This window comes from Athene noctua, chromosome 26 (genome assembly GCF_965140245.1).
Source record: "Athene noctua chromosome 26, bAthNoc1.hap1.1, whole genome shotgun sequence".
In the NCBI taxonomy this organism is placed as follows: Eukaryota; Metazoa; Chordata; class Aves; order Strigiformes; family Strigidae; genus Athene; species Athene noctua.
This window is the reverse complement of record NC_134062.1, coordinates 4,431,676-4,452,181: the sequence shown is the minus strand read 5'-3', so window position 1 is coordinate 4,452,181 and position 20,506 is coordinate 4,431,676. Positions and strand designations below refer to the sequence as shown.

General features: G+C 42.3%; 1 protein-coding gene across 16 annotated transcripts in view; it reads right to left on the bottom strand.

Moving 5' to 3' along the window:
* The window catches only part of GRAMD1B (GRAM domain containing 1B), a 94,697-nt gene extending 78,276 nt beyond the window's left edge, over positions 1 to 16,421 (bottom strand). For 9 of the 16 annotated variants that reach the window (XR_012635209.1, XR_012635206.1, XR_012635210.1 and 6 more), the window contains exons 1-2: positions 15,951 to 16,421; positions 3,672 to 3,749 (exon numbers count right to left, since the gene is read on the bottom strand). Coding sequence is in view for 11 of the 16 variants with exons in the window: in XM_074927281.1 (XP_074783382.1) it covers positions 3,672 to 3,749; positions 15,951 to 16,312 (440 nt within the window). In the remaining 5 variants the exon portion in view is untranslated. The remainder of the gene's footprint in view (positions 1 to 3,671; positions 3,750 to 15,950) is intronic. The other 7 variants (XM_074927263.1, XM_074927264.1, XM_074927266.1 and 4 more) reach the window with 2 other exon arrangements.
* Positions 16,422 to 20,506: the final 4,085 nt, after the last annotated feature.

Here is a 20,506-nt window from a genome sequence, read left to right as displayed (position 1 = left end):
ATGATCTTTTGTTAACTGCCACTCAATTCTCTCCCCTCATTTCCCTGTAGCTTATTGCTTTCTATTCTTGTACTTCCCATGCTTCCCCCTCTAACAGTTTGACTCCTCCTTAGACTCAGTACAAGTCTAAGGACTGATTTCTCCTCTGGTTCAGTAGCTTAACTTTTAATTAAAACATACTCTGCATCCTAAACCTGAGAGGTGCCTCCGTGTCAGAACAAAGAACAAGTCCTCAGAGAAAGCAGAAGGCAAGATCATGAACTTGGACTTAATCTAGATGAAAGCTCAAGGTAATTCATACATAACCTCGCCTCGTTATAATGATTCTGGAGGTTGTTGTGTGCACACATCTCACCCAAGTCTGTCTCTATCCCAACCTTACTCACCCTCTTAATTACTTTAAGATAAACTGCTACTGCGAGCAGTTACTTGAACACTCAGAAACTAAACTCTGCCTGTCTTTGTACTTACACAGTTGTGGTGCCTTCATTATCTGAGCAACTCAGACTTAATCCACCCCCTCTACTTTCTTGGGGAGTAAAAAAAGAAATTCTTATTTCTTAAATAGCTCAAGCTCACCCAGGCAACCAGGGAGCAAGGAACTAAGCCTTAAGTGCATAAACCTGACTCTTCCTAGCCCATCCCACTAACTTCTCCTTTCCGTGGCTCTAAAAATATCTGTAAAGCACATAGCTACCCCAAGACAAAATCAAATCTGTATAGACTCCCTCTCAGCATAAGCCAGGCATGACAGACACATGACAACTTACATGACTCTGCGGAAGGAAAGCTTCTTCCTCAGAGAAGACACGCGCAGATGGCAGGCCTGCTTCACCGCTGTGCTGCAGGACACCTTTTCAGGGTACGGGTTCTGGACCATGGCAGTACTTCACAACGCACAAGCCAACAGCAGTGCTCACACCTCAAAAAAAGAATTGCTACGGAGCACCAAATGCATCTGCCGGCAGCAGGACAAAATTCTCAGTCTTCTCTGGAAAGACCTGAGGGTTGGAGTACAGTCCTTGGAAGTCTGTCACGGAGAAATTAACTCCACTCGCAGCACCCTCTGGTACCATCTTTTACGGGAAGAGCAGGCATGCAGTTAAGATCTTGGCTATGCTTAGTCCAGATTTCAGCCTTCTTCAGCTATGTATTCCTCTGCTTTTTTTTATCCCAGAGTCAACTTAGCAACGCAGCATCCCTTTCCTTTTGGCTGGGGTAGCTTCTTTCAGCACTTTCCCAGATGTACTGAGAATGGTGCAGATCCTCGCTTGCTCTCTGCTCTAATCCTTCAAGAGCAGCACAGGCTCCTTCTGCCCGTGATATCAGAGGCAGCATGCCAAGAGCAGGTGCACCTTTCGGTACATACCACATGGTTTCTTGCTCTGCCCTCTTCTGCCCTGCTCTGCTCAGCTTTTCTCACAACTTACAGGGACTGCTGAAACCCTGGGTGGTTGTGGTTTTGCTTGGCTTTTGGGGGGGTTAAGAGCTGCTGTACAACAGTCAGTTGATGAAGTGAACAGAGCTGCCTGTAGCTCTAACGGAAGCAGAGCTCCAAACCTGCAGGTGGAGGACTCTGTCAGTGGTCGAAAATACCATCACAAGAGCAGTAAAACTGATCCTCCTCATTCAGTTTTCAAGAGTCTAGCAGATTCAAGACAGCTCAGAGACAGCCTTCAACTTCATTAATAGGAATAGTAAATAGCAAGCTCTCAAAGGTTTCGTTAGCCTTCACACTAATTCATGTCCAGCTTCACACCTTACATGAGACTCAATATGTGTTTGAATTACTTTTTGGTTAAGTTTCATGAGCACAAGCCACCAGTCATCTAAAGGAAGACTATACGAGTGGAACTTGATGCAATTACCTTAGCAAAGGTGAAAGAAAAAACAGTGGCAAAGGCAATTTCCTAGCACTTGTATGGCTCGTTTTAGGATCAGTATCCCCCATAAAACGGAAATGACTTGTAATTAAATCTAGGCAGCAGGAATGTTGGAGGTCTCTGATAAGAGAGGTCAGCAGGCTCAACGCCACCCTGGCTTTGCATAAATAGGTCTGAGATCTGATTGTGTTGCACCTAAAACATGTCCCTTCCAGCCAGGAAGATACTCTAGCACCAGCATAAAGGTTCCAGTTTAGTCTGTATCTGAAACAGGCAGCACTTGCAAATGATCCCCACTTCTTGCTCTGCTCAAATCCCTCATCTGAGTATTAACGAAGCCTATCCCCGTTTAACCTACAAAATCCCAGATCAGGTGGCGTAATAGCATGCACTGCACAGAGGAAGCCCAGGTATGACCTAAGCACCCATCTATTTTGCCATCAGATTCTTTATTTCCTTGTTGCAAACACCATTCCCCACTAGTCAATGGCACTAGGCTCTGCAGCACCAGACACACTCATAATTGGAGGGAAACATATGGAGGAAAAGGTTAGCTGCTACAACTACCAACTGCTATTTCTGAGCCAAACTCTCCTGGGATGTTAGGTAGCTCCTCCAGGGTCAGGATGTTCTCTCAAGTGAGTCAATTCCTCAGATGCCTACTCAGCTGCTACTCAGTTCTTACCCAGTCCATTAGCCTTCAACATCATAGCAGGGAATCTGATTTCAGTAAGCATTTGCTGCTACACAGTTAGTAAGAAAGCCCTTTGACCTCAGAGACAGTTTATGTAAAACAACAGAGTGAAACAATGCCCTGAGGGACCACGCCCTGATACAAACATGCTGAGTAGAAGACACCACATTCAGATGCTTCTTGTAATCCTCAACACAGGAGTGCAGAGGAAGCAGTTCCCAAATTCAGCATACGCCCTCCTGTGGGCTCGCTACTACCCCTAGTCACAGGATCAGGTAAGTAAGATGCAACATAACTCCACTGCGCAATGCACTAACAAAGTAATGGGAATTTCAGAAACCAAAGTCCAGATGTAACACAAGGATGTTAGTAGGGAAACAGGCCCACTGAAGTTGGCCTGGGATAGAAAGGTGGTAGTAGCTCAGTAGTTCACGCACAGCAGAAAATGAAGCCGATTCAGACTCAAGATACGAACTACAAGATACAGCAAAACTCTTAATCACATGGCTCTGAGCAATGCAAGAATAATAAATCACGGACAAAAATAAGCATTCATTTTTCAACAGCTTTTGTGCCAATGCTGCAATTTGAATCCGTTATTAATCAACCCCAAGTACAAGAAACTTAAGTTGCTTCTGGAACTTCACAGCAGTTCTCACTCTGCTGCTACACGAGATCTAGATACCTCGGGACTGTCACAGCACATCCGAAGTGAAATACAACAGCCAAGCTCAATATTGTCTTTGCAGAGGGCAAGAACCACATAGAAAGTTTCATTCATGCGTTTTTAAGCATCAGAGCTGCTACTCATCAGTAGACAGCAAGCCTGATGATGCTGTCTATGCCAGCTACAGTTTTGGGGAGCAAGTCTCAAAAGAAAATGCAGGTTACTTCAGAAGTTGGATTCATTTGTCCCACAGGGTCTACTTTTAAGTAGATGAAAAGCACATCCTTTGAGACATTGATAAGACCAAGGTAAACCACATTTCTTAACAATTCTGAGAAAAACAGAAAAATAAGGACCCCAACCAGGCCAGCCAATATAAGATCACTGAGTGATTCTAGGCACTCCTCCAGGTCAGCTGCAGACTTACCTGTCCTCACGCACACGAGGGCTCAGGAATCGGGAGGAGTCATCATCATGACTGCTCTGCTGGCTGCTCTGCTGGCTGCTGAAATACCGGACAAGAAAACAGAAGTAATTAGAGAGATTTGTATAAGCCCCTACGAAAGAGCCTGGTTTAAAGACAGAACAACGTGAGGTTCACACTTCGTATTTGGGGGTGCAAAGAAAAAACAGAAGGAAGTTAATACCCGATTCACAGCAGGCATGACAGGTTTGAAGCCTCTTAACCTTAGTGACACTTTCCTAAGAACTTTGCAACATACAGAAGTGACCTTGCACATTGCTGAAACAGCAGTTCAAACGAACTCTTAAACTAACGATGGCCAACACTAAATTTCTGGTGGAGAGTTGCATGCTGAGCCCACAAGATGTCACTCTCCCCCTTTAAATGAGTGTTTTAGGGGGCGATTCCCCCTCTTCCCCGTCCCCTGTACATCTATCGTGTGGAGTTTGCCTTTACTACCTTCTACCAGCCTCCACCTGCTCCAGGGACTCATCAGGGTTCCTGCTTCTCATTTCTACAGCTTCATTTCTTGGCGAAACCTAGTAGATCAATGTAATTCTGCCTTCAGGTAAGACTGCTGCAGGAGGAGCGGATGATGCTAGGCTAGCTTTAATCTGCTCCGACTGGGTACCACTGCCTGGGCAGTCATGGCAACACCGGCTTATCTCACACCTGGGACACCGGCAGTGCTAAAATCCCGTGGTTTCACTGTTGGTAGGATAAACCGGTCAAATAAAACTAGTTCAGGTGTACGTACACATGCTTGCACTCGCAGCTTCTACTGCACCGCACACGAATTGGCACATCACATAGCCCAAGGCACAGAAATAAGAATACAGGATCAAAAAAGACTAATTGCATACTTCGATTCCAAAAAGGAATACTACTCAGCCAGTAACATCTATTTTTGGGGGAAAAAAACACAGTAGCCAAACGTTGCAACAGGATTCTTTCATGAAGTCTACTAGGTTTTGTTTTTTGTTTTGTTTTGTTTTTTTTTTACCTGGCCTGGACCTTTTTAGCCACTGTAAGGAAGATCCTAACCTATAGGAAGAAAACAGTTGCTTCTGCTGTTCAAAATGCATTCTGGAACTTCTCTTTCCATTTCAGCAATACTCTCTCCCTCTTGAATTTCTCAACAGAACACGAACAGAAATATTTTTTTCCTCTCTAGATGTACTCTGTTTGCATAAAGAAATTACAGCTATTCTTACCTATACATACAACTTTACAACTCAAGAAAAGTAAAAATTTCTTCAAGTCAATACACTTAAGTCCCATGCAAATAAAAGTATTACTCTACCACCACAGTATATTATCAGAGGAAGTACTTGAAAAAGTTTATGAATTTATCTATAATCTTTTCTTCCTGCTTCCAAGGAATAAGAAAATCCTTTAACATAACCATCCTTATTTTTGTTCTTAAAAAAAAAAAAAAGGGGGGGGGGGTGTAAGTACTTTCTCTTCCCTCTTGAGATAAGTGTTCTTGCCAAAGAGGTTTGAAGTTTCCTCTGCAAACAAAAAAGCCAGAGAGTCTTACTTTCATCTAATACTTTCATCAACCACCTTGATTTTGACCAGCTGCTTCCATGAAATCAAGACTCCATCTTACTGAACATGATCTTTCTGGAAAAAAAAGCTGTCTGGGGGACCCGCTTAGCATTTGAGAGGCATCATGCACCTGGCACCATCCACTCTTTTTGCTCTGTTCAGAACACGAGGCAGAAAACTGTTCCTTACTGTTAACATCAAGGAGAGAGGCTGAAGCTTTCAGAAGAAAGCAGTCAGTGATCAGTATTAATGAAAACCTCCAACAAATATAGAACTTATCCTTTGAGGTTGGACGTACCAACCCACAAAACTCATGCAATATTCATGAACTTCAGCTACAGATTTAATTTATGCACATTGGATGGAAGTCATAGGCATGCATCTTGTGTGGGCATACACACACAATCCCACAGAGCACACTTTGCTTGTTTCCCCGTTGCACAGTATATAGTTTTGCCATCAGAGCCCAAGACAGGTAAACATTTTTGCACAAGCCTCTCAGCAAGGGGACAGATTTAATTTTCTGCTCCCACACCCACATACTTAGTCATTCTTAAGCATCTCAATGTAGAGAGTATAATCAGAGAATAAGAATTCTATATTAGCTCCACGCTCCAAATCAACAGCTGGATAGGAACAATATACCCCAAAAAGCAAAGAAACATCCGTCCTCTACTTCTGAGTTTAATTATGGCCCAGTGAACTGGTTTGGAAAGAGCGCAAAAGGAACCACACTTTCCCTCCTAATTCAAAGGAATGATCATCCTTTTGATAATGAGAAAGCATGGCAGGGACTATTTCTATAACTACTTCCTTCTCCATAAAACACCCTCCCACAAAACTTCGCCATTTCTTTCAGATCAAGCAGATAGAACAGAACTTACCAAAGGAGAATTCACAATGTACCACAGCCCAACAATAACCCCTGCAATTCTGGTAATCCCATGTAAAAATTTACTCTCGGACAGCTATAGAAGATGAACCTTAGACCTTCTCATGCTAACACACCCATCATTAAATTTCTCGTTCAGAAAGTCCTTCAAATCAAGGTTTAAAGTTTAATGGAATCCAGATATCGCAACACATTGCAACACAGCACCTTACCCCCTTGTCACTAGTGAACACGAAGTTACAAGCAATGAAATAAACTCAGACCAAGAGACAGAAATTAGTTTTTATCCAGTGTCTTTCTGGTGGTATTCAACAGGAGCTGTATTTCACTAAAACAGGGGTTTTGCCTAGGGGCTTGTCTTTGTGAAAAGCTCAAACTTTTGCAAATAATTTCAGCATTCTGAACATAAAGAATTTAACAGCTGCACTGTCTAAACAGAGCATTTGAAGTGCAGAGCCTACTGTTTTATTATGCTTTTGAGTCCATTTTAAGTTGATCTTTTAATATGACAGTGTTCCTTTGAGATGGTGGAAGAACAAGCTACTGTTGTGATACTGCAGAGAACATGAGGAGATAAGAAAGGTAGGGTTTGTACTGAAGAGTAATATCGGGGGAAGCTTTTAGATTGTCAGGTCAGTTTTGTATCTACAGAGAAGGCCAAAAGCTGGTAAAAAAGCTCAGGAAATCAGCAAAACAAGCTTATCTCATCCCAAAAGCTCAGCAATGATAAACCTGAATTTGGACAAAGCTTAAAACTCCGGGTACACAGCCCCAATGTTCCCCTTTCTTTTATTTCAAAGAATCTAAAAATTACTTTAAGACTTATACCCTGTGTTTTTTCCTCAGTTCTCATGCAAACATTCAGACTCATAACATTACTTACTACTTTAGGAACTGATGAAGAGGTTAAATACAGATTAACCATGCCTTTTAACGATTAAATCTTTGAAGAGCCTTCTTCCACTGCTCCTCCACGTCACTGCTCCCAAGCAATTTACCCAGGCACCCCAAGTACAAAAGGAACATTTTTCTGCTGACTGAAAACTAGGTTTTCTGATCACACACACCTCACTTAGTTTGTATCTGGAAACTTAAAAAAAAAAAAAAAAAAAAAAAAAAAATCAATTTTGCACTCCTCGCAAGACTTCAGTATACTGAAGAAAAAATAAGAGTAAATTTTGCAGTGGAAGAAGCTCTACATTGTTTGAGCAACAGTATGTCTTGGTAGGTGTATAAAGCAAAACAGATCCTCAAACGTCTTCAAAATCAAATTTGTATTCAATGTTCTATTTCTGATTTTCTTAACAATACCAGCTCAGTTGTCAGTTCGTCTTCCCAATGCATCAGAACACCCAACCACCGTTCTATAGAAGAAATACATTCCTGAGAATCATGTTGTTACCTTTCTTTTCTACTATCTGTAATTTAAGTCTTAATTTTTATTGAATTTGTGACCTATGTACACACACATACTTAGATGAACAGGCAAGACGCTTACACAGAATAATCATCTTTTCCAAATCTTGCCAGAAGTGAATGTAAACAGACTGCAGGTACTAAAAAGTGCAAAATTTGCTTTTTTGTCTTAAATATTTAAAGATTTCTCTCACACCTGGTCTTGGAAAGTTATGAGCTATAAAGTAGATTTTGTATTACTCTTACCCTTCTACTTTTTTAAATGTCTCATTTTATTCTGAGGTTTCAGTCTCTGATTTATCAGGCAGGGCTAAGATCACTTATTTTATGCATGAATAGCCTGTTGAAGCTAAGCAAGTCTTCTAATAGAGAGGGCATTTGTCCAGATTTCACAAAGTTCAGACACTCAGGTCAGTATTTTCACAGTAGGAGTCTTCCAGGATTTCTATACCCTCAAGATGTGGGTGATAAATCCACCACACTTTTATATGTGCAGGTGTGTTTGGCAGATTTTTATTCAGAGGAATTCTTTTCAACAGCACTAGATGAATGGAGCAAGCAACAAAATGGGAAAGAAATGTCTGGAAGACAGAATCAGTTAATTATTCATAAAATTCTGTGGCCTTCAGAAGGGTATTGTTATCCACAGCTATTAGTAAAATTTTCGAGTCTGAACTGAGGTGAATATTTTGTATTAATTTTAATTAACCCTCATATTCATAAGGGTTTGGGTTCATTATTAAGCTTTACTTAAAAAAATAATAGACAACTGACAATCAGGTATACGTATATTCTACAATTGCTTCCAGCAACTGTGGCAAGAGTTTTTGGGACTAAAAGCTACTGTTTATGAACTCTCACAAGACACACATATTTTGATCAACATAGATTTGGAAACTAACTAAAAGCTATGCAGATTATAATCGGTGCAACAATTAAATTGCATCAAGGTTGCTGTTAAACTTTACAAAGCTTTCTGGCTGTTTGAACAACTACAGGGTTCTTTTCATCCTCGCAGCTACAAGCACAAAGACTTCAATCTACCTGCCTTAAAATAGATCACAAACATCATCAGGATGTCTGAAAAACTGCCACCAGAAAAAGTACAGGAGTACCAATATCTGAAGGTACAGTTACTTCCAAGCTGGCAAAGGAACTGAATACATCATGCTTTTGAAATGGTATTTTTATATTGTTATTGTGAAAAATCTGTATTTTCGGCAGCCAGAACTTAATTTGAGATATTTGTAATGAAAATGGAATATTTTAGACAGTGAATTCCATGATGTGCAAAATCTTAATTTGAAAACTCTTCTGCTAAGTGTTCTTGCTCGTCTTTGCTTGGCAACATCAACACAGTAGAATAAAACTAGATTGAATTTCAAGCCTCAGGTGTGTCAGAAGAAAAGGCCCCTCTGAATGTTTTCCCACAAGGGCTTTAGGAGCTTGTCAGACTAAACAACAATTTTGTCTTTCAACCCTCCTGCTCTACTCACCCTTCCCAGAACGGAGCCCCCCTCCTATCTCTCATGAAACAGCAGAAGTAAACCTCCCAGTCCCAGCTGCCTAACAGCACCTCATCATCCTTTTCAAATTAAATTCCTGTCATCAAAAGCACAGTGTTACTATGGTTGCAGGGATACATAAATGACTGCCATTAGAAATGTCAAGGAACTGTCAGGTGGAGGGGAAGGAGAATGGAGGATAAGGGACATGAATGAGAAATCATTGACCTGAGTTCCAGGGGGCATCAGTCTCCCTCATCAAGACGGGCTGTCCTTTGGTAGACCTAAGGCTTTATCTAGAAGTTAAAATCCAAAGCACCTTCAGTAATACGGCTCTCCCACAAGTGCTGCAAGTTCACACTCTCAGCATACAAGTGTAAAGTTGTCAGGGGAAACAGATCCTCAACACTGAAGGCAGCGAGCTAACATCAAGGCTTTATTGAAAAAGTTAAGGAAGATTTATGTTCAGCGAACTCTAATTGCTGAACTGATACAGAGTCCTATGGGAGGCAGGTACCACAACATTTAAGAATCACAGCAGCCTTTCTGCTTATACAGCCCTACTCCATCTAAGGACTGACTCTGAAGGAAGTTTGGGATTGTTTGGGTTTTGTGTTGTTTTGGTTTTTTTTTCTAAGAAATAGGTGGCAAGCACCCTGCTTCTGTGCACGTTTCACTGAAGTAGGAATGGGGATATGCAGAGGCAAGAGGAAAATTTGCACCCAAGCTCATGCAGTCAATCAGGGCAACAAAGGGAAGGCAGAGCTGGAAGCTGAAATTTCAAGTGTCTTTTTAACCTAAACTTAAAATATGCCCTACCTGGAGCCTAACATACTGCTAGCATTCCCAAAAACCAAAGGGACACTTCCTACTCCAGACCATCTTACCTTCTTAATAACTCTTGGATTCATGGATGGGGGGATGCAAAGCAATGTACACAGTCTAAACCTATTAGTGATGATAAAAAAGAGATAAGGGACAGTTGCATATATCATATAGACCATCATCATAATTAGCACTAATTGTGTCCTTTGCAGTCACAACCCGAGTCGGAGAGACAGAGTTGAAATGTGTAGTAGAGTCATCCCTCCCTGCTGGAAAGGGTTACAAGGGGTAGGATGGGCAAGTTTTCTCCTCTCACTGCATTTGTTTCACAAATGAAAACATCAGCCTTCACAGCTGTCAAGACAAGCCCTTTCATCAACATCATATTCAACAGTGAACAACATTTTGAATTTCAAAACACAACCCAGTGGAAAACAACTGTGGTAATGAACACTATGATTAATTGTTAAATACCATTGACAGACAGTGCTGCCTAAGACATCAAATTCAGTCCAATGGTAAATATTTGCTGACTGGATAAGATCAACAGCATTTACATTCCAGGCTGTTTGTAAATCAGACACTTCTGATATTCTTGTGTGACTGGTCATCCTAAACCACACAAATGCTGAAAGGCAAATATTTAAAAAAAAAAAAAAAGAAAAACACTAACTACTGCAAAAAGGCAATTAGATTCAGTAAAAAAAAAAAAAAACCACAACACCAAAATAAAAACCACCACAACAGAGCTCGTGGGACTCACAGCCACTTGGCATACATTATCATAAACAAATGACAAAAAACCTGCAGTTGCAACGAACAGCAGATCAGTGCTCTTCATAAGAGATATGCATGCATCAATTTTTTTAAAAAATCAGTTCAATGAAAGCACAAATTAGATCTCATAGGAACTTGCAGGTTCAAAAAGGAAAGAGATTACATAACTGTAATTTAGTTGCTACTAAACCATCATTCATGCACTCTCACATTTCAGATTAGAAGAGATTATCAGATAATGGAAGTTTGCACTTACAGACTTTATAAAGCTACCAACAGGAGAGAAAATGGGCTGCTTATGACAGATCTACGTAAAAAACGCTTTCCTGTTTTTCCTTTGAAAGATGTACAGCGTACAGATACCAGCTAAATAACCAACTATGTAATCAAGTAGCAAATTCAATTTACAGGAATGTCACTCACATTAATTTTCTCCAGAAATCAAAGCTTTAAAGATAGTTTAAAAGATTAAAAAGAGATGGGTCCTTCCAGTCCTTTCTGTAATCACAAGCAGCACAGGGTTTTAATAGTTTTCTCTTAATCAAGTATTTTTTCACAGTTAGTAAATACTGCTACCAATATCTGAAGACAGTAGTTGTCTTGGATTGCATTTCCATAATGTGAGAGGCTCTACAGCCTTTACTCTTGTAGCATTCTGGGTTGGTTTTTTTTTTTTGTTGTGTTGTTGTTCGTTGGAGGTTGTTTTTTTTCTTATTTAGCAGTTATTTATGGGAGAAAAATCACATCATTGTCTCAGGCCTTCACAAGAGCTTTTTCCTCTAGAGAATGCCGCAATATTTCTTCCTAGATGTGGAAGGAAGAGAGGTGAACCAAGCTTTTATTTATTCCCAGAAACATTCAGAGTAATTTTTAATTTTGTTAAAGACAGCAAAAGCATTGTGAACTACTAGAAACTAAAGATTCATGTATTTTTTCTAATAGAGTTCAAAGTACCTAGCACACTTATTTGTAAATAATATTTTTATCACAAGTTCCAGCAAATCAGCAGTCCACTGGTAACTGATGTGTCTCACCAGGGGGACCAAGAGATTTCAAGTGAACCTTTTTCTTAAGGAAGAAGAAAATAGAAATTTTACCTCTTTCTGCCGCAGAATGTGAACAGAAGCAGCACAGAGAGCATTGCTGAAGAGTGCTAAAGATTCTCCTAATGGTGTAATTTGTTCATCACACTATCAGATAAGCTATGAGGATTTAGTCTCAAAAACTTTTATGGCTGTGTAACCGGCAGCTCAAGCCACCTCCATCTCCTAAGCATATATCCTTTTCTAAGAGGAGATGGAATGCTTCTAATAATATACTTATTTTTTAACAGCTTAAGTGTCAGTTTCCAGCAGAAAACCAAACTGAGTACCTTCACCTTTAAAATGTCAAGAGATCCAGCACAATCTATTTCTCACCGATCCAACTAAATCCACATCAGGTTTTACATTCTTTGGAGCACTGTTCTGCATTTCGTGAAGAAGTCTGAGTGCTGCAACTGAACAAACAAATTTATCTGTAAAACAAGCATAAACAGAAGACAAACTGGGTGATCTTGGAGAGCTCAAGGGAAAGAAAGCTCTGGGAACGGACTGCAGGCATCAGGACACCACCTTTTCCAGGACCTCCTGCAGGAAGAAATTCAGCAGGGAATAACAACAAATGGGAGATGATTCAAACCTTTTACTGTCCTTGGCATTCTGGCTTCTTCCTTCCCAAGGCAGGGGAGCCCATTCAGATTACCACTGGCATGATCTTTGACCAGCATGAATGACTTACAGGAAGCTGTTCAAGAAGGAAAGACTTACCATACTTCACCTTTGACATATGTCCTGTTGCCGAGCACTCACACAGGAGCCCAAGTCAGGCAATGTCACTGCAGGGCTCACCTACCTACGCTCAGCTTCTACCAGTGGAAAGATAGAACCATGGGATGTCATTCTGACCTTAGGCCAAACGTAGAGCAGGCCTTTAAGCCCAAGTGATTTACCCTCGCAGCAGTTGTTGCCTCACACATCAAGAATCACTTGCAGTTCCAGAGACTACTAGCAAGGGTGGCTTTAAGAGGTAAATAATAAATTAAAGCAGATATACTCTCACAGCCCTACATCAATAATGCATGCTCGTTACATGCACAGCAAAATGCTAACAGATTGCATCTATTAGTCTGTGAGGAAGGAAACATCATCATGCCTTAATAAAAAACTTGGGCACAGGGTTCATACTTAATGAAGTTGTAGGCAGGTAAATAACTTCTATCATTACCTGGGTAGCATGTGATGGATGAGGAGGATAGGTAAGAAGCTATCTGCATCCCTTACAAAAAAATCATTCTACTTATCATCTGTATAGGCTCCCAGAGCACCAAACTTGTGGTTTGGATCATGAGGATTGTGTACAAGGAAACTCCTGCCCCCAAGAAACGGCTTCCACCTTGAACAAAACCATGTCGTAGGCAAGCCAGGCTCTTACCATCTCTGCTGTTTAATGAAAGAAATAAACAGTCTCTCCTCTGCTTCTACTATCAGCCACTTAACAGCTTTTAGAGAACCAGCAGGTAAACAAACCTTAAAATTATCCAGGCTGTAAAAAACTAACGAGTGATATAGAACATTTTGTAGGCTGGCGTTTCCGGATAAAAAAGCAGCCAGCCTTCATCAGACCTGGAGCATTACAGACAGCATTTCGAGTCCTAAAAGCATTTGTTTATTCACTTGGATGCTTACTGTATGCTAATGGTCACAGAGCTATTGCTCTTGCTCAGGGGCATGTGAGCAACACATGCATCACTGGAATAAGTCAGCTGGTGCACAGTTTGCTCTCAACTACCAGCTTTCCTGGGAAAACCTTGCCATTATAACAGGCAGACATCTGGCCACATAATAGGGGTAAAGGTTACTGGCCTCCAAAAATTTTCAAACTGCTTGCTAACAATTTAACTAGAAGAGGAGTTACTGGGAGCAAGCTGTATTCATTTTGCAGGTGTGGGAACCACACACTGATGGCTGCTGCCCTTAGCTGGTCAAATTTGGGAACCTGCGTACTTAAATAGCATACCTGAGCTCCTAGCAGATGTGTGGCACACTGACCATGGTGAGAATCCCTGTTACAACAGTGTTAGGGTTAACCAGCTGGACAGTTCAACCATCCTCACCGTAGCTCAACCCCAAGACAGGGCTTGGTTGGAAAGACCACTGGACAAAATGCTCCGGCCTTTACTCTAGTACAGAACTCTCCATTACCCTTGAATTAATAGTACAGTAAATCGACAGTAGTAGCACCTGTTACAAACAGCATCATCTTAATAAAAGAGCAGCAAGAAAGAGCCAGTGCTCTAGATGACCAGGTCTAAGGTAGAGGAGAGCAGACAGGCAGGATCTGTCTGCTTTACAGAAAGCCAGGCTCCTGCCCTGCTATCTTACAACATGCAACAGCATCAGGGCACACTAAGGTTTACCCCACAGTGGTAGCTGCTAATCTCTTTCAAATAAATGTCACAAAATCCTCCCGAGTTCATCACTTTCTGTGACTAACTCCCCACAGACTCTTTCTCTGTGTTGTTTCCATGTCTGCTAAATTTTCAAAGCCCAGTGATTATCTCTGCATCCTGCAAACCCACGGGCTCAGCACAAAATCACTGGCAAACAGGGTTTTTTCCACCGGACTAGAAAGAGAAAAAAAATCCATTGGAAAACTCCTGTTTCCCATTGCAAAGGGGATAGACTTGGAGTCTGCTACATATGAAGAAAGGAGGTGCCATGCTGGCTCTGGTATGCTAATGCCACCTAATCCATCAACCACTTCAGCTTTTTTCCAGTCACAGCTTCAAAAACATAACCAGGGTTAAGGCAGAAATGTCTTAATGATGAATATGTAGGAAGCTGTAAATCCTTCAGCTGAGCAGCCATCCTCTCTGTTGAGCTGCAGACCTGAACTTCACAATTCCGACACTTTAGCATATGCCCTATTCGTTAAGTTCCCTCGTTTTTATGCCATAACTGAATCACTACTTGTATCACCCCAGCTAAATGAAAACCAGTAGTATTTCTCAACCAAGAGATGCTTTTCGGTGTCAAATTGAGAGAGATTATCAAATCTTTGATGGCATGCATTTATTGATGAAACTTCCCCAAAACTTCATGACAGAGTGGCCTTGCTAAAGGGACCTCACGCAGGAAGAGTCACCACATAATCAGAGCAGGTATTAGGAAAAGAAAAAGCTCTGTCCTATAGACATGCAACACAGCAGTCAGTGAGTCCATAAGGTACGTGGCATGCAGGAGGGACATGTAGTACATACTTTCAGCCATAAACCCACACATAGGCTGCATGGGAGTTGCAAAGCAACGAAAGAAAAATTGGCCCACACTAAGCCAGTATAAGGATTTATAATGTGCTAATTTCTCAGAGAAACTTTTAAAGCAGCTTGTGTATTTTGGGCCTTCAGGAAAGGCAGATTGTTCCACTCTCCCATTAAAGGTACACTACACTGCGTGTTGCACACCCTGATTGCACCTGCAGAGGGTTACATGAGGTACAGCTTTCTTTGTACCGTCACACAATAACTCCCCAGGTATTAATTTTCCTGTGTTGACAAGCTCTTGGAGGTCTTTATGAATTATTTATCCACTTTTAAGACAAAGGACTGAGTGACTTTCAAGTCTGGAAAGCAGCCAAGAACTGAACCCAGACATCTTGACATGGAGAGCTACCTACCAGCCACAAGGCTACTTGGTTTCTCTTGTCCTCACATTCTCCCATTATCAGCTGAAAATAGGATCAGCTGAAGAAAGGATTTCAGAGAAGGCGTCAGCAGTAGGTATGACCATCACAAAAAACCACCCCACCAATGACAAGGGTTTGACATCATCACTCCCAGCCCTGATAATCCCGAAGAGGTCACCTCCTCTCTCTCAAAGGTCTCTTCGGGATGCCTTAATGAAGTTAAGTCTTATCACCCGTTCTTTCAGGACAGCCTCCCTCGCTCAGCAGCAAGTTCTTTATACGCTGGGCCTGTATTACCTGTAGAAGGCACACAGAGGGCCACGGACAAGGACAGATCCCAGCGCTGGTGTTTCTAACATGCCTACAAAAGGATCGGGCCATTTGGTCTGGCATCAGCAAGCCCAGTCAACTACATTCCCCAATCCGGCCAACAGATGAGAACAAGGTCCCAGGGAGAAGCACACCAAGGTTTCTAGGGGCACAGACCCTACCTACCTAGTGTGGACTGGCCCCTCTCGGAAACAGGGAAAGGGAAGTGGCCAAAACACATACCTGCTCTCACTGTACTCCTTCTTCTCTCTCACACGCAGCCACTTCCGAAGAAGGAAGCGCTTGCGCCGCGGGGAGGCACTGGGTGTGGAGCAGTTGGACCATGGAGTGTCCTCATCACTGGAGGGAGTGATTTCAATGGATGGGAGCTGCAGGTATTCCTTGCTGGAGGAAGGAGAATCCTGATACCTGCCGGCCTCCAGGCTCTGCTCCTGCACATTCTTCATCCGCCTCATCTTGAAGCGCTTCCTGCGCAGGGTTGGGGTGGACGAGCTGGACCAGGCACGGCCACCCTCCACCACCGGCTGCTCGGGGACTTGCAACGCCGGGAGCTGCAGGGTTTCTGTCATATTGGCAGCTGGCATCAGATGCCCTTTCTCTTTCTGCTCCCACCCCCAGGCACACTAGCTCTGATCTCGGTGTAAATCACACCACAAAACCACAACTTGCCTTCCTCCTCCCTCCCTCACCCAGTCCAGCACTGCCCTCCCTCCCTCTCAAGCAGGAAACCTCATGTTCTTCACGTGCTTTCATTTAAGGAACAGCAGGGCGGGGAGGGGATGTTCAGGGCAGACATGCCACAGGGGAAGCCAGTTTCAAGTTTTTCTCCTTCTCCTCTCTACAAAACAAAGTCCCTCCCCTGCCTGGTGGCTCTCAAAGCAGGAGGTTCAGCACCGAGACAAGGGGTGCCAGCAAGGGCTTGGCTCACTCTCGGCTTTTCCCCCCACCAGCACCTCCCCTTTGCCTTCTGTCCTCTTTGCTTAGTGTTGGCTCAGGAAAGAAAATCTCCTGGGTCTGTGCTAGGGAACCAGCTGTGGTCTTCTCAAGAGACGAAGCAAGTATGGAGTGGAGCGGCTTGGAGCTGTGAGGAGGTCAAAGAGAAACAAAGAGAGGGAGGGAAGCAACAATACTAGATAAAATCAGGCGAAAGAGTAGGAGGAGCAGCATGTTCTGTTTCTGTAGCCGGTAAGACGTACACAGGCAGCTGTTGCAAGTGTAACTGCACTCTTAATCCCAAGAGACGGGGTTCATATTACCAAATATGCTGCTGCTACAAATCAGCCGAATGAAAAAGGGTAATAAGGGATAAGAGCTCTCTGCAGGAGCCCATTGGGCAGGCTTTCCCCTTGTCCCACCTTCCTGCTCAGACAGCCCACCCCGTGGGAGGAGGGAGGGAGAGCAAGGGAGCAAACTTGGACTTTCAGCCTTTTCTGCCAGGACTAGGGTTTGTTTGTTTTTGTGTTTCCCCCCCCCCCCCCCCCATTGACTGCTCACAGAGAAGGTAAAGAAGGAGAAAGATTGAGGAACAGCTAAAAAGGCAGCAGCAGCAGGCACCAGAACTGGGAAGCTGGTTGGGTTTGGTTTTTTTTTTAGCTCAGGTTCACGTGAGCAAAAGCTGATAAAAAGAGTTCTTGGAGGGCAACGCTGCTTCCAAAATGGCAGTTGGTGATGGATGGTCTCAGGTCCAGGAACCGACAAAGACACCACATAAAGACAATTAGACATGCAGAACAGATTTCAGACCAGAAGAAATACACACACTATGGACGGTTCCCAGGCATTTCAGTACACTGAAGAAGGTCTAACCAAAGGTCAAGCACTGGGAGGAAAAACAGCCTCAGGACAAGCCTTGCAGGATTCTGGTAATGACACCAAATCAGGCAAAACAAACTGTCACAGATTCTCCATCAAGATCCCCTGGATGTCACTGAATGCAGCTGTACTTTCAAATGACATAGAACTTAAATTTTCTAAGGGAGTGACTATAAAATTCAAGCTGTATGAATTTCAAGTGTGCGATCAGAAAAACAATCTCTAAATGAACCTGGCACAGCTTTAGTTTTCATTGTTCAACAGCCTGAACCTTTGAAAACACTCATTTCAGGTTAGAAAATATTTGTTAACCCAAATTTAAATAGTTTTTCTTGCATGAACTGCCTCAGCTGTGTTCAAAAACAAGCTTCAAGAACTTGTAACATCAAACACTGCCATCTAGGACAGATAAACATGTCAGAAAATGAAGATTCATAACAGCAGGAACAAGAAGAACAAACGTTTCAGTAATTTGGGGGCTTTTCTTAATCCTCAGCTGCTATTTTCTACTTCGTTGTACCGTCCTTTTTGTTCTGCTCATCCCATAAATTATTAGCTTGAGCAATTCTTCAGTTTATGGAGCACCTGTCACCTTGGTATCTACACATCAGGCGTGCACACAGAACACAGTCTACAAACACCCACTAAAGTTTTTTCAAGTCCAAGAAACAAAAATACACAAATTAGACCAAAAAAACAATATTCCATAGTTGAAGACTTGCAGAAGTAGGTGAGCAGCCTCTCCACCTCTTGAGGGCAAATAACTTTTTTTCCTCCTCTGTAATATGGAGAAACCTGAACCCGAGTACTTCAGCTGCCTGTTGCCATCATTTCTATCATGTCACCACACATTCAGACACCACCTGTACATAAATTTCTGCGTTAACAGGTAGCCAGTAATCTTAACTTCCATCTTCTTCCCATGGCATCCAGAAATCAAAATCGCACAATATCATTCCTAAATTTTAACCAAGAGTGAGTATGTGCACCTCTGGAGTAAGGGATAGCCCTTTGGTGACTATCATAAAGAAGTTTTGCTCCATGTATTAATGGGCTGGATCTCCCAGGGAATCTTCTATCAACTACGCAAGCTTCTCATTTAATTGCAGAAATAAATGCAAAGAAGAAAGGTCAAAGTTTGCACTTTTGCATGCTTTCTTTATCACTGAAGAGCACAGCGGACAGTGTAAGCCCTTGAAATCCCCACAGATATTATCCAATTAATCAACAAGAGACTCAGACTACACTGCTCTGCACAACAGTAGTATCTGGTAATCACCATCTTTGACAAGGAAAAACTGGCCCTTTCACCAGTTTGGTTTTGTTGCCATGGCCATACCAGTATAACTTCTTCACCCTCAGCCTCCCTGAGCACTAGCAGAATTCACTTCAGCAAGACACAGGATCCTTTCCCACCCCCTTCACATCCACAAAACTGAAAATAATTCTCGCCGGCTGTGCCACAAGAATCCTTCCGCTTAGGACACAGGGACTACTCCTTTAATTCTAAGTACTTCACCGATTAGTAAGCAACACTTACTGGCACTCCAACATTCTCGGCACATTTTTATTTTGGAGAGAGGATGCTGACCACCTGTCTGATGCTCTTAGAAAAAAGAACAGCTGTGTAATAAGAGAGACAGCTCAAACACCTGACCCACAAAGTGAAAATAACAACCATGATCAAAGCACTATTTCTGTACAAATCACGACAGCACAATTTGACTGCTTCCATGAAAGCCTATGTGTTGCTAGATCCTTGTTTAATGACGACTCCTGTAGTTTAATGATCCATCAAATGACAGATTCATTAGAGCAGCAAACAGTTGTCAATGCTTCAGGTTGATCAACAATCTTTCTGCCTTTTCTCCTACTCAAACACTGAGCTTTCCCGTGTCCTCAAAAAAGGATTTATGAATTAAGCAGAGATGAAAGAAAAAAACAAAAAAATCCTCTGAAAAATTTAAAATCCCTTCTGTGAATGAAGAACATGAACTAATGCCAGCCCAGATTTTGTGGCAGTCCTTTCCATAATAGCTTTGCCACATGTTTAAGGGACAGCAAAATATCATCCCTGGTAGATAAATGCAGAGTAGGAGATTGCACTGAGAGTACATCGTAAGAACACAATGTATTAATTAAAAGCGGTTATTTTTCAATACAGGTTATACACTCAACTTATTCAAAAGTTTAACGAAGTCACTCAGATGCACAACATCTGTCTACAGAAGCTCTGTCAGGTCAGGCAGGGAGATCACTGCACTTAGACTTGGGAAAATTCAAGCCACATCTTCCTAAACTCCCCTTTTCCTGCAGTTCAACCACGTTTAAAATTTTCCTTTCTGTCCACAGCTGAAAATGGCAGCTTCCACATGAGAAATGTGCCATGCCTAGAACATAGAGCAACCCCTGCTAGGTCAAAACTCTGATTTTCAAAACCCAAAACTTACATGTGTCTTCTCTGAAATTTCTAGAGTAATTTTGTGAGTTTAAATGAAAAACTAAAGTGTTTGTTTGCATTTACTTTCGCATTCCAACAGCCTTCTCCAAGAACAGTCACGTTACCTTTGGAACTGGAACACTTCTTCACACTAGGACTTCAACCATCCTTTGGTCTTTGCACATTAAATTGGGATGAGGCCTGTTACGATTTGAGATATGACGACTTGTGGATACATGGAAGGGGCATGTATTGGCCAACCGTGCTTACTTTAGTGCCCTACAGATCTGTCCCTTTAAACCACACACTACCAACCGGCAGTTGCTATCGCTTGAACATACACAGTCCATTTTATTTTGGATATGTGATACCGGATATCTGCATGTGTTTTTCTCTGAAACCCGAGGACTGTGTTACAAGACAGATGACACAAATTTCACAAGCTGCAGGGTGAGAAATACCAGCCACAGACTGATATCTCAGTGTATTACAAAGCAAGATGGAAGCACTCCTGTGGCCAGTGCAT